This window comes from Apaloderma vittatum, unplaced genomic scaffold, assembly GCF_000703405.1.
Source record: "Apaloderma vittatum isolate BGI_N311 unplaced genomic scaffold, ASM70340v1 scaffold5638, whole genome shotgun sequence".
In the NCBI taxonomy this organism is placed as follows: Eukaryota; Metazoa; Chordata; class Aves; order Trogoniformes; family Trogonidae; genus Apaloderma; species Apaloderma vittatum.
In genome coordinates, this window is record NW_009731146.1 from 134,702 (window position 1) to 148,552 (window position 13,851).

The 13,851-nt window shown below is 51.0% G+C and overlaps 1 protein-coding gene across 1 annotated transcript in view; it reads left to right on the plus strand.

Moving 5' to 3' along the window:
• Window positions 1-10,813, plus strand: part of MLPH (melanophilin) — a 26,292-nt gene extending 15,479 nt beyond the window's left edge. Inside the window, 9 exon segments of the mRNA XM_009875076.1 lie at window positions 1-28; window positions 2,464-2,652; window positions 5,543-5,737; window positions 7,827-7,982; window positions 8,091-8,183; window positions 8,619-8,684; window positions 8,848-8,905; window positions 10,312-10,409; window positions 10,787-10,813. The exon segment at window positions 1-28 is cut by the window's left edge and continues 14 nt beyond it. Coding sequence (XP_009873378.1) covers window positions 1-28; window positions 2,464-2,652; window positions 5,543-5,737; window positions 7,827-7,982; window positions 8,091-8,183; window positions 8,619-8,684; window positions 8,848-8,905; window positions 10,312-10,409; window positions 10,787-10,813 — 910 coding nt within the window.
• Window positions 10,814-13,851: the final 3,038 nt, after the last annotated feature.

The following is a 13,851-nucleotide window of genomic DNA, read 5'->3' on the forward strand; positions in this document are numbered from 1 at the left end:
GGAAAAAATCCTGGTGCGCTCTGACGAGGTAACCGGGCAAAACCGGGGCACTCTCTGCAAGGAGAGAGCGTGGGCAGTGCTGGCCCTGTCCCCTTGTCATTGGAGGGGCTTCTCTGAAACAGCCAGCATGGCACGGAGAAAGCTAGAGACAGAATCACAGAATGGTTTGGGTTGGAAGGGACCTTAAAAATCATCTAGTTCCAACCCCCTCCCATGGGCAGGGACACCTCCCACTAGACCAGGTTGCTCAGAGCTCCATCCAACCTGACCTTGGACATTTTCAGGGAAAGGGCTGCCACAGCTACTCTGGGCATCTTGTTCCAGTGTCCCACCACCCCCACAGTGAAGAATTTCTTCTGATCTGAATCTACTCTCTTTAAGTTTAAAATGCTTACCCCTTGTCTTATCACTACACTCCCTGATAAAGAGTCCCTCCCCTTCTTTCCTGTAGCCCCTTCAGATACTGGCAGGCCACTATAAGGGCTCCCAAGAGCCTTCTCTTCTCCAGGCTGAACAACCCCAAGTCTCTCAGCCTGTCCTCACAGAGAAGGTTCTCCAGCCCCAAGGTCATCTTCATAGCCCTCCTCTTGCAGGCCCCTATCTTTCTTACACCAGGGGCCCAGAGCTGGACACAGGAGCAGAGGGGCAGAATCACCTCCCTTGACCTGCTGGCCACGATTCTTTTAATGCAGCCCAGAATGTGATTGGCCTTCTGGGCTGTGAGCACATATTGCTGGTTCATATTCGTTTTTCATCCACCAACACCCCCAAGTCCTTCTCCACAGGGCTACTCTCCATCCACTTATCACCCACTCATTGTGCTTGGGTTTGCCCCAGCCTATGTTGTTTGATTTTAATCCTCTGTTTTGACATTGGAGGTTCTTCTCCAGTTCCAGGTGGTGGAGTGCCTTAGCATGGCAGGACAGAAGCAGAAGTGAATTTAACCCATGGCATTAGTGCAAGCTAGTGCCTTCCTTGTCCCTTCTGCACAAGCAAATTTGGGTTTGAGGTTGATATTCTATGAAATGCCAATTTCCAGAGTATTGGTAAGTGGGTGTTGGTACATCTGCAGAGCTGTGACAGCTCACTTGAAATTATGAGCGACTCAATTAGTTCCTATGAGGAAGTCATCTGGTCATTGTGAATATGAGCTCTGAGTCAAGAGGGATTTCTGTATTTCTTCTGAGCTGTCCTTGTCTTACCATGCCATCAAGCTTGGAAGAAAACAGCTAAATTAAATTAAAGGTGGGCAGTGATGTAGCATCTGTGAATACTTCTGTCGTTTGACATTGATTTTTGGCTTCTAATTTTAGGCTATGTACTCTCCCTTTCCTCTGTGTGACCCCATCAGCATGAGCTGCTCTGGCAGCTGATGGCTCACTAGGATGGACAGTGATAATTAGAGAAGTCCCCTAGGCATAGATGAAACAATGTGATTATTTTTTTTCTTTTTTTTCTAAAATTCGTAATGGAGATGGCCATATTTGTAATCATTCAGTGTTTCTGTCATTAAATCTGACCAAGGGAGTAGGAGATGTGCATGTTTGCAGGTTCCTGTGCTTTGTTCCCATGTCTAGGGCAGATCAGAGTAGAACCAACAGGTCTAAACTGCTGCAGGACAGGTTGAGGTTAAATATTAAGCCAAACTTTCTAGCAGAAAGGATAGCAGAGCCCAAGAATAGGTTGCTGGGGAGAAAGACTGCCCATTGCAGATGCTGTTGTTCAAGATTGTTAAGTACAGCTTATACAAAAACTGACCAGTTGTGAAACACATAATTGTATTCTCATCTTAACACAAGGGACAGCAAGTTCAGTCACTTTTGGAGATCTCTTCCAGCACCTGGGAGTTTAGTAGGATTCTTCTCCAGGTACCATGAATTGCACCTAATAACAGAGCAGGGTGGAAATATGCAATCTATCCTACAGGAAAATTTTCTGTGTGTTTTCTCATCACAAATAAGATTATCTAGAGACTCCGAAAGCTGCCTCAGGGACCGTTAGTTCACATGGCTGCTTCCTTCACTGTAGTGATCCATGTCTGTGGGTCACTGTGATCTCTGCCCTCAGAGACGCCAGCTGTGCCATGGTTCAGAATGAAAATGTGATGATTTTTGGTCTCGAATGCCCTATGAGCACCTTTTTTTTTTTTTTTTTTTGAGGGGAGTTGGCCTTTTTCCACAGGGAAAACCAAGTAAGTTTCATGTATGGGGAAAATGAGAATGGAGGTTCTTTAGATCAAGGGTTTGTATTCCTCAGTGGGGAACTGGAGCGCAGCTTGCTGGGCTCTGCTGCTCCCCTGGGTGCTCTGACCACCCAGCAACAAAGTGCCCTTTGCAAAGTCCATCTATGGCCTCCATCCTCGAGCTCCACTGCTGGGCCAGTCTTGGTGAGTGTGTCCGGACCTAGATGTGCCCTGTTGTCCACCATGGGAGACTCTTACACAACTCCCTTCTGCTCATTCAGTCTCCAGCCCCAGAGCCCCGACTTGATCCTGATGCTGAGGAGGAGGTATTGAAGAAGAAGCTAGATGAGTTGGCCAGCAACATCAGTGACAAAGAAGTCTCTTCTGAAGAAGAGGAGCATGAAGAAAAGAGAGCAAAGAAACCAGAGATGAGTTCCTCCAGTGAAGATATGGCCAGAGAGGCTCGAAAGGTAATCTGTGTCCTCCCACCCATACTGTTCTAGGCTCCATCTACAGTTCCTTCTGCTCTCAGTGGTTTATGGCTTACACCATGATAAGGCAACTCTTCTTACGTCCCACAATTTCACCTCGATGCCTCCTTTGACTTAGCTGCCTCTGTAACAGAGCGTCAAGGGATAGGGAATTCCTAGGGTGTTGGATCTGGACCTTTCTCCTTTTAGGCACAAATCCAAGAGTCAAAAGTCTCTTAGGGGTCTTGCAGGCTACTGCCTGTCATGGAGAGGTTCACAACCTCCACATTTACTTAGACAAGTTGTCTCGGGATCTGGATGTCATTACAGAGAAGAGAGTCCTGGGTGCGAGAAGAACTCAGTGATGATTTGGTACTGACAGCCTTTTTCAGGCACCCTCTACAGCCTGAAATGTTTCTTTCAGTCCTGTCAGTGCTCCTAAGTCCCCAAAATCCCTGGTCCTACTTCCACTCTTCTAGATCAGCATCTCCTGTACTTAGAGCACTGCCTTGGCCTCTGCCCGCCCTGCTCAGTGGTGGGTGAACCCTGGGCACACAGGTTAGGGGAGGAAGAAGGGATCACAGCATCTATGCAGCCTCATTCCCACCACCCTAGAGGGTCCTTCACCCCTATGGCCCAGCACAGCTCTGCTTCATCCCCCTGCCTGCTGGGTGTATTTCAGAGATCTGATTTTCACATGGGGATCCCTGTGGCAGGGCTGGAAAGGTGGTCACTTGTGCACAGCCTTGCCGGGGGAATCGCTTCTCTGGCTGGAGTGCAAGAGCAGGGGCTCTGGAACCCTCCCCTCTTGCCTTGCCCAGTGCAGGGTACGGCTGGGTGACAGAGTTGGGGATGAGCAACAGGTGACTCAGAGAGAGAGACCTTGTGTGTCTTGAGTTGTGCAGAGCCTCCCGAGATGGTCCGTTTGCATGAAATGGAGAGGTCAGGGTTCCTTGTTGGGTCTCTTAATGGCTTATTTGTTCATCCCCTCCCTTATGCCCTGGCCGTGGATGGGGTAAGTGTGTTCTGGCACAACTTTGCTGGTGAACGCAGCAAAGGAAGCTAGTGGGGACCATGCTGCCCCTCTCCTCTCCTGAAAAGCTCCTTTAATCTGAGGTTGCAAAGACCTTCATGGTGCCACGAGGCCTCTTTTTAATCTGCTTTTGTTCCTCAGTCTCACAAGGCAAAACCTGGCTGCTGCTGGGCTTGGAGTGTGGGCTGCACATACGCGCGTGGTGCGTTTAGTGAGTCTGTCTCAGGTGCGAGTCTCTGCAAGGCTCTGCATAAAATCTCAGGTTTAGAGCAAGCGACTGTTCCCGGGACAGTTTTCTTAATGGACTTGGGTACCGTTTGCTGTGCTCTTGCCAACACGGGATGAGCAGTGCACTGCACCCTTACCGAAAGCCTCCTTTACTACTTCCTTTTTCCTAAAAACTGCTTTTGTTGCAGCCAGACTTTGCTACCGCTCATCAGTTAATTGCAGCACGGGGGATAAGTCGCAACTCACCAAGCCAAGGCAAATGAATGCCTGTGTGAGCTGCTGGTCTGCAGCAGGCAGGGGCTCAAGCCCCTTCTCTCTGCTCATGAATAGGGACATGTTAGTGGGGTATCAGTGTAAGCTTCTCCATTCTCATAAAATAAAGCCCAGATTCTCCAGATTTGCTACTTTCTTTGAGCAAAACCCAACCATGAAGCAGGGAGGATACAGGAACAGTGATTTTCTCTCGGTGGGGTCGTGCAGGAAGGTAGCACAGGAGCTATAGGACAGCTCCTAAGCCAAAAGAGAGCCAGCTGGGATGTGACTGCTCAAGCAGAACCAAATCTGAGAAGTGAAGCTAAATTCAGCTTTTTGCTTCTTGGTAGCACTGAAATACATTTGTGCAATATTGAGTTAGAAATGCCTGCAGTGATGTAGATGGACCAGCCTTGGTTAAAGGCTTGGATTTTTTTTAACAGTAACTTTCCTTATACTTACGCCAGATCCAGGCTTGGATTTTGCACAACTGAGTTTCGTTTTGTGCGAGTTTTCTCGCGTGTCAGGAGGAAGTCTTCTAACCGAGGAACACTGTGATGAAAACAGATGCTCCTAATAGAAAATGTGGAAAAAAACCTCTTCTGTACCGTGAAGGCACCATAAAATGATAAAAACATCAGCTGGACTGAGTTAGCTGGTTCTCAGCAGGATGGCTTGCCTGGAAATATGTGGAGTTGTAAATACAACTGTTTGTCACCATTGCATATATCTCCCCCATCTCCTTGGTTTCTAGGGAATTATCAGTTGAGAGAGAGTTTATGATTTTCTTCAGTCAATTTTTACATGTGCTTAGTGCCTTATCAAGCAAAAGGCAGCATTTACGAGCTTTATTGCCATCAGCGCTCCTTGGGGTGCGAAGAGAGGACGTTAGTCCCAAGTTCTGGCAGTATGGCAATAAAATAATTTTATGGTGGGGAGGGGGTGTTATTTTTTTTTCTTTTGTCACCAACTTAAGAAGTCGTTTGCATCCATGCTCAAGTCTGCTGAAGTGTAAGGCAATATGCTGCAATTAGATCTTAACTGCTGAGTAACTGAGCGGCCTTCAGGTGGCCGAACGCTGCTGCTGTCGCAGCTCCAGTGGCACTGCTTCCCACATGCCTTTTACAAGCCTTTTGAGATTACTTCCTTTGTCACGGCCAGCCTCCAGAAAGCACGGGCTGAGATCAAAGCTCTGCTGTAGCCACGCGTCCATCTCTGATGCAGAGCCCTTCAGGAACAGCGTAAGCCCTTTAATTATCACTTCTCCAGCTCCTGAAGGTCTGACGCCCCCTCCGACTTGCGCTGTTTCGTACGCCGTGTTAAAATAACATCCTTATTTTTTTCCCCTTTCCCCACCTTCCGCTTTGGCTGTGCCAGAGGTCATCAGCTCAGGCTTTGAGCGAAATCACGGCCAAAGTGCTGAGAGCCATAAACGCCACGGAGAAAGCGGTGTGTGAGTCGTTGCACAGAGAGAACCAGTGCAACGGTGGCTGTGCCTTCCCTGCGGGGCAGCTTCCCAGCCTGGGAGATGGGAAAGAGGTGGCCGAAGCGTACCGTGAGCTTGAAGAAAATGTAAGGTTCACCAGAGTTTTCCGCAAGCAGGGAGGGCGTCGGAGGGTTGGGGGTGGGAATACAAAGGAAATCCCTCAAAACTTCTTGTTCAGCATTAAAAGGTCGGGCACCACAGAGGGTTTAAAGAGTCTGGTCTTGTCCGACAGTCACTAGGGTTGTCTTATCACGGAGGTGGCACAACAGCAAGTGCAGATGCTCTGTCTTGTAGCTTCCCTTGTTCCCGGTTTCCCCTGGGTGAATGCCGGGGAGAGAGGACAAGTTTTTCCGGACTTTTGCAGTCCTGTGCTCCAGCTACAGCAAAAGCTTTTGTCCCATTTATCTTTGGTTCCTCTTTAGCAGTATGTTTCCTCACGGCTTTTATGAAGGAGGATAGCGTGACCTGTCTGTTCGCTAAGGTTAACGTGTGCCTGGGGCTGATGGGCTCGTGCAGGTGATAAGTTTAAGTCTAGAGCATAATCGCCTGCTAGGTTTGTGTGACACTGTGAAGCACTGTCAGTTTTTTTAGCTACTGTAAACCTGTATGAATCGATTCCCTGTGGGAAAAGGATTGCATCTGCAGTGTCATTTACCAAGCTCCAAAGAAACAGTTCAGAGACAGTGCGAAGAGTCACATCTCCATTTGGGTAGTCGGGTTTCACTGTCAGAGATGTCCTGCGATGGGGTGCCACATGCTCTGTGGCTCATCTCTCATCTCTCTACATAAAAGCAGGGAGATGCTGGGAGCAGTGTGTGCTCAGAAATTGCACTACCTGTCTGGTTTCTGCTTAAATGCAGCAGAGGAGGGATGGCTGCAAGAAGGTTTTGAGGTTGTCCTCCCAGGAGAGAGGGAGTAGGGCTGGGAAGGATGCAAACTTTGGGCTTAGTGCTGCTGCCATCAGTGGCACAGCAGGGGTGAGACGGGGGTTGGATGATGGCCATGGGCCCTGGCTGAGTCACGGCTGGCTCGATTCTCTGCTTTCCAAGTGATGCTGGGAGATTTTGATGGCCCAACAACAAACAGCCGTCCCTGTGACTCACAGGTTGAGTGGCTTCATGGATAGCACCTGCAAACATTTGCAGTCTGTTATAGTCTCAGGGTTTGCACTGGAACGGGATAGACCTGTGGGGTGTGTTGTTGTGATTTGGATGGATGCTCAGTACGTCAGTGCATGCAGGGGGCTCACGCCAGGCAGTTTTGCTCAATATGCAGCCCAGTAAAAATGAGGAGATCTAGAGGAGCAGGAATTGCATTAGCAGTACCAAGATTTGGGGATCAGTCAGCAAATCAGTGGCCATAACCCATCTCATTATCATATGTGGTTGCATACAGACATATTAATATTTCCTAAGTCGCTTTCCTTGCACTTGCATCCTTACAGTAGCCCAGGAGGAGACAAGTGACAGTAACACCGGTGGTTTTATTGAGATAGGTCCTTTTACCCTTCTTATCTAGACAGCAAAGGTATCACGTTGCTGCCTGTAGCCACTGTGCCTCCCAGTCATCACTGTCATGTTCACCCCACTTCTCCATTCCCCCGTGTGTTTGCCAAGGCTGTCAGCCACAATCATTCCTTCCTGTCCAGAGCAGATCCTGGGCAAAGCAGCCTTTTGCAGGGGTTGGGCTGGTTAACTTCACAGCGCCAAATTCCCAAATCCTGACCCTACTCCCAGACAACCCAGCAGCACAGATACCGTTGAAAAAGACTGAGCAGATTTGGAGTCAGTCTGTCTCCTTTCTCCCAGCTTGCTGCCACCACAGGTTGTGGCAGCCTCCCTTTGTTTGCAGGTATCTGCCTCCCCTCTGAGCACACCATATATAGATGCTGATGCTTCTCAAGTAGGTCAACGAGTTTTGGTCCTTCCTGTGTTCCCTTTGAGCCTTTTACCACTTTGCCCAGTTGGTAATTGCTCTTGAATAGCCCCAGGGAAGGGAAGAAATGAGAGGAGAAGCCCTGCCAGAGCTGACTGGTACTGTCTGTGCCACAAGGTAAAAGGCAGTTGAAAAACAGTGACAGGAACTGTTGGGTCTGGGTCTGCAGTCACACCAGGAGAGGAGGACTCCAGGGAGATTAATTCTACAATATCATTGGGTATTTTTTTTGTGTTTCAGGTGTACCTGACTGCTGGGAAGACCTACCGCCTTGAGAAGACCCTGAAGGAGCTTGAGGAAGGGGCTCAGCACAGCGGCACTACTGACTCGGAGCTGTCAGAGCTGGAGGACAAAGTGGCCTCAGCAGCTGCTCAGGTGCAGCAGTCAGAGAGTGAGGTGAGGGCTTGGCTCCAAGAGATGCTTTGGCCAGCCAGTGATGGCAAAGGAAGTTGGTGATGGATCCTCCAGCCACCACCTGTGTGGGTTTTTTTCCTCCCTTTAAAGATATCAGACATCGAATCTCGGATTGCAGCTCTGTCTGCTGCAGGGCTGACGGTGAAATCGATGGAAAAAGCGAGGAAGAAGTCTAGTGGGCAGGTAAGCTTGCGTTGCGATGGGGATGAGAGGTCCCAGGCCTGAGATGTACCTTGCCTCGAGCTGTTGCTGCCACCCACGGGCACTGCAAAGAGCTGCCTGGCTTGCTGAGCTGTGCCCAGCTCCCTCCCTGCTGCCCGGTGGACAGCACTGATTCCTTACATGCATCGAGGGAGGATTTTGTACCTGGGGCTGCAGGGAGGGCACATAGGGCTGCTGCATGCACCACAGTTCGGGCTCAACTCCTGCAATTCCATACGGGTTTTTATAGTCACAACCTGTCAGGCAGAGTTGCTGCTGTGGCAGCACACTGCCTCTTGCTCACCTTAGGGATCAACCTGGCTTAAGCAAAAGAGGTGGAAAGACAAAGAAAGGCACTCCAGGTTGCCGGCCTCCTCTGCACCCCTAGAGAAACCTCTGCCCTTCTTCTGCCCACAGGCTGCCTGCCTGCCCTCTCCCGGTCCCACCAGCAGCAGTCCAGGGGAGTCTTTGGATGACATTAAAGTGAGTATGTGTTCAGTCTGTGCTGGAGAGTGCATGTGGCACAGCATTAAGCACGGGGGACAACCAGGGCCTCCAGAGAGCTACTTTCAGAGTGGTGGCCTCTGAGGGCATCTCTGTCCTCCCATCCCCTTCCCCACTGCAGGCTGCTCCCATTCTCTCACAGGCGATGCCCGGACTGCAGGGGTTCAGGAGGAAGTTCAACAGTCCCCTTGAAATCACCGGTAAGGACCGTGGCTCTGCCCGTGGGAGGTGGGGACCTGTGGGTGGATGGGCTGGGCTTTGGGGGACATTCAGTCCTCTCTCTGCATCCATTCGTCTGCATTGGGGGATCCTCTTCCCTCTGCTTGTGGTGTCTCATTAGGACAGCCGGGGGGGGAACCTGCGATGGATGACTGAGAAAGGAAGAGGCATGTGGCAGGATCGGGGAAAGTGATGGAAAAGCAGAGGTCAGGCTGAGTTGAATCAGTCCACCAAGAACAAGACCTTTCTGCAGTCTGGGCTCCTGCCACCCCAGAGTCCAGGCAGACATCTGCATTACTTCACTCCTGGCATTTTGTTGCCTGTTAGATCTCAAAGCCTCACCTAAGCCTGTCATCTCCTCTTCCTCACCTGGTCGTCTTGGGCAAGGTATCCTTCACCCTGTTTCCCACCTGCCTCAGCCGCTGGGCTCTGGTAGCAGGTGAAAAGAGGCCTTCCACAGCCCAGCTGTGAGAAACAGCAGCTCAGGAGCAAAGTAGGCAGTGACCTGAAAATTGGCACAGCAGCTTGCATGGTAGAGGGCAATCAATGGAAACATTTAATCATGACCAGTATTAGCAAGATCCCTTAGGAAATGACTTTTCTATTTCTCTCTTATCTTGCCTCATAAGCTTAAATGCAGAAAGAAGGACTCTCCTTCCAGATTCTCCTTCTGCATTGTCTCCTTCCAGGAGAGAAAGATCATTTAATGCAGAGGAGGAATTGCATTTCCCCCATGCACACAGATGATTAACAGTTCTGTTTCCCAAGCTGAAGCTCGTAGGTGGAAAGGGTCCTTCTTGTGCTGAGGAAGAGTCATCTGCTCTCGTTCCTGCAAAGGGCTGGCAGATAAAGGCAGCCCGGGGGACACGTCAGCCCTGCGAGGAGATAGAAGGATGTGCAGTCAGGGGGAACCTCATCAGGCGAGCATAATCCCCTCTGCCTGGGCTGGGTGATGTGGTGACTCGGTCTCCTGACTGCCCTCCTGGCGGGTCAGTGTCTTGCAAAGTTGGGCCTGCAAAGCTGCATCTGGTGGAAATTGGTTGCAGAGAGACTTCGTAAGTCAAGAGTCTGTCATAGGCCTGGATGGTGAGAGCTCCTTGCAGGCTGGGCTTTTACTGTACCAGGGAGGTTTCCACAGCAGAGGGCTTGGCTGTTGACCGCTGACAGGCTGACCCAGGTCACACAGCACTCTGGAAACCCAAGTAGCAGCAGCTTTGGTCTTCCTGTTTTCAAAGGGCTTCCCACCACCCTCCTGGAAAGGGAAGTGCGGTGACATTTCCAAAACCACAACCAGCTGGGCATAATAAAATCCAAGCATCTGGGTGGGTAACTGAGACCTCTAGCGAGGTAGATGAGAACCTGTTGCCCATCTCTTCTTTCACTACAGCTCTTGATGACTCCTTTGACCGCAACTCTATTTACCGTGGCTCCCTGACGCAGAGAAACCCCAACGGGAAGAACAGGAGAGTGGAGAGGCTCTTTGCGGTATGAACCCAGCCACCCGGGAGGGTTGCTGGCTTGAGATCCACATGGGACCTGCCTCCCTGGGCTTGCACAGAGGGACCTGCCACTCCCCACGCTCTCCTCAAGCTGGCGGAACCCCCAGCTCTTAACATGGGTCTCACCATGCTGGCTGGAGAGGGCAGGCATGCCTGAGGTCTGGGATGTTCCAAGCCCCAGGGCACAGGGACAAAACAAGATGTACATCTTCGAATTCCTGATGACTGCATGGTCCATGGGATGGGGCAAGTCCTTGCTCCACGTGGTGGCAGCTGGAGGGGGCAAGGCATGTGCTGGCCTCATCGCCTGGGGTGGTGTGGGCATGGCAGTGAGCTGAAGTTTCTCCCTCTGATTCCTTGCAGAAGCCTGTGATGACCCACCTGTCCTGAGGAGAGGGGGACCTTTCTGCCACCGCATTTCACTGATGACACAAGACCTCAGCGCAAAGCCTCGCCGCCTTCCCCTCCAATGCTTGCTCTTTCCTCTCCCATGCTTGCCTGCCTGAAACCCCAGACAGGAGGGAAGCTGGAGGCTGTGGGCAGGAGATCTTCCCAGGAGCTGCCAGGGAGAGGAGCAAGGCACTGGGGTGCAGACACATGGCCAAGGGCTCTCATGGGAGCATACAAGCATGAGGCCTTGGCTTTGGGCAGTTCTTTGGTACCAGGTCAACGAAGGGGACCAGAAGGTTGCAGAGCAGGAGTGACCTCCTCAGAGGGAGATGGATATTAGTATGGCTTTCCAGCCGGGAACAATGACACAGCCTCACTTGGCAAAAGCTCTCAGTGCCTGTCCCTGCTCTCTCCAAGTCTGGTGCTGAGCAGGGACAGGAGCTGACAGTGAGTGTGGGATGTCCCAGGTAGAACAGGGGACACAGGCGTTCCAGGCTTGGATTCACGTCCTAGCGCTGGTCCCAACTCCTTGGAGCATCCCTTCCCCTCCCTGAGCAGCAAAGCAGGGTGCGAGCAGTGTCGGCTCCCTCCCAGCGAGCACTTGGCCAACAAATCTTTGCACAAACCCATTAAGGCTTCCTGCCACCATGCCCAAAGCAGCTGTGACCATTTGAGGCCATGAGTGAGGCAAAGCTTGCAGGAAGTGGTGGCAAGAAAGGTGGAAGAAAGGCTGGAGAGCTTGTTGGGGGTCAGTTTATTTCTCCACCTCTGAAAGATACTCACTTTCCATGTGAGGCTGTATGAGCAAGTTTAGAAGGACCCCAGCAAGCAGAGTATAGGTGCTTCTCCGGAGGCTTTCTCCACTCCACAGAGGGGACAGCCAGTGCCAAGAGGTGTTTTGTGAACAAGCATGTCCCCTGTCCCTGCTGATGGGGTTGGAGAACCTGGTAGAACCTTCTGATCTTTTGACCTTCAGGGGCTGCGGTGGCCCTGGGCTCCTGCGAGGTGACAGCAGCATTGGTCATGACCTCCCCCAGATACCCTAGTTCATTTTTTTTCCTCCAGCACTTAATTCTCCACATCCACTAACTCCAGTGGATCAGAGCCTGGCCCTGTATCCATGCCCAGGATATTGGGATGGGGATAGGGTTGCTTTCTCCTGCAAAATGCTTTGGAGAAGGTTCATGGTAAATTTTGCTCAGTACCTGTTGGTCCCTGTCCCTTCTGACCCCCACCTCCCTCCCTCCCTCCACAGTGGGCAGTGTGGGGAGATCACTGACAGCTGGAGTGGGGGTGTCAGACCGATGCTGGCAGCTTCCCGTTGATGGCCACTCAGGCTGGACCATTTTAGGCCATTCCTCTGCATCTGAACTAAACCCACTTTAATTATGAGCAGTAGTGTGAATTCTCATGCAAGTAACATGTATGTTTGGCTTTGCTAGTAAGTAGAGACTACTAAGAGCCTAGAAATTGGTCCTGCAGTTGTCCTGAACAGTCTTGTAAGTCCATGGTCTGGATTTCCCAGGCGGAAACAAAACCCAGTGTCTTATTTTACAATTAAATCCTTCTGGCCTGCAATCCGAAAGGGTGAGTGCAAACAACTGCTCTTGTAGAAAGTCTCCCAGACACCCCAGCGTTGCTGGGTGCATCTCTTGCTGCCTAGCCCAGCCTTGGTGCTAGGATGGCAACTCCTTGGTTGGCAGAAGGAAGTTCCACCAAGATCTGGGCAATGCTATGGGTTTGCACCAACCCTTCTGGTGTCAGGGTTCAGCCTTTGCCACAGTCACATCTCTTGCTGTATCTGGTTTCAGCCATAACTAGAGTTCTTCCACGCAACTGCTTGGATGCTTGACCCTGTGAAGAAGTCTTCACAGTGAGCCTCAGCAGCACAAACTAAGGCGTCACTCAGGCTGTAGTCGTCCATCTTGTTATTTGCTGGTTTCCTGCCCCATCTGCCTGTGTAGAGGTTATACATATATATGTATAAATATACACTGGATGATGCAATAAAGCCAATTTTGTGTCCAGAAAGTCAGACCCATTTTGCAGTGTCTATTCTTTCATCTCACTTGAGTGAAAGCTCTTTTCCCATCCTCTCCTTTAACCAGCTGGTGCGCTCTGCCCCCTGCTTTAAAACTGGACGGGTGAAAGCCAGGCAGGGGTCGAATCAGCAGCACCAAAGCAGAACAGGGGGGGAGATGGTGATGGACAGGATGGCAATTCAACTTGTCAGATGCTGGTCCCAGAGCCATGGGTGTGATGAGCCTGGGGCAGTGGTACCCAGTGGCGAGGCCAGGCAGGCACAAGGGGTGCACGGTGTGGGGGTGGTAAGGCAGGGCTGACCCTTAACTGTGCTGCTCAGACTCACATGGAAACCCAGGATCAAATCTGGCAGCTGAAGCTACCCAAAACACAAGCCCACAACATCAAGGGGTTGCTTTAAATCTATATTAAATAAGAGCAACAAACGTGGGGTAGACGGAGTTCTGTTGAACCTAGGGTCTGGATTTCCTCATATGATGAACTTTCTCCTTCTCTCATCCCTCTCCCTGCCCTTGATGCCCCTCTGCAGCTCTGTCCTGTGTTCCATGCTGCTCCCATGACCATCTCCCAACACTGGCTGTGCTCGGGCATCGGAGCCAACCATGCCATGAGATGGAGATATGTCCCAGGGCAATGCCAGCCCCACATGGAGGTGGCAGACAAGACCTTCTCCCTGCCTGCACCCCATCAGTGATGGTGTCTTCACCATCCTGTCAACACAGAGAGGTCCCTGTTTTGGGATGTCTAGTCCCAGTAATTCCAGTTTTGCCTGTGGCTGGACCTCTGTGTGGACACTGACCAGCCCTCTAAGCTGGAGACCTGGCCTTGCTCCTCCAGCTTTGTTGCATTCAGCAGACCAAATATCATCAGAAATCTTTCCCTGGTGGTGATTTAACCCATTTGGAACAGGAGGTTTGAAGCTCTCCTGCTGTGGTGAGAATCCTGCTCCTGACAGCCTCACATGCCCCAGCAAGTTGTCTTCTCCTCTTCTCTGT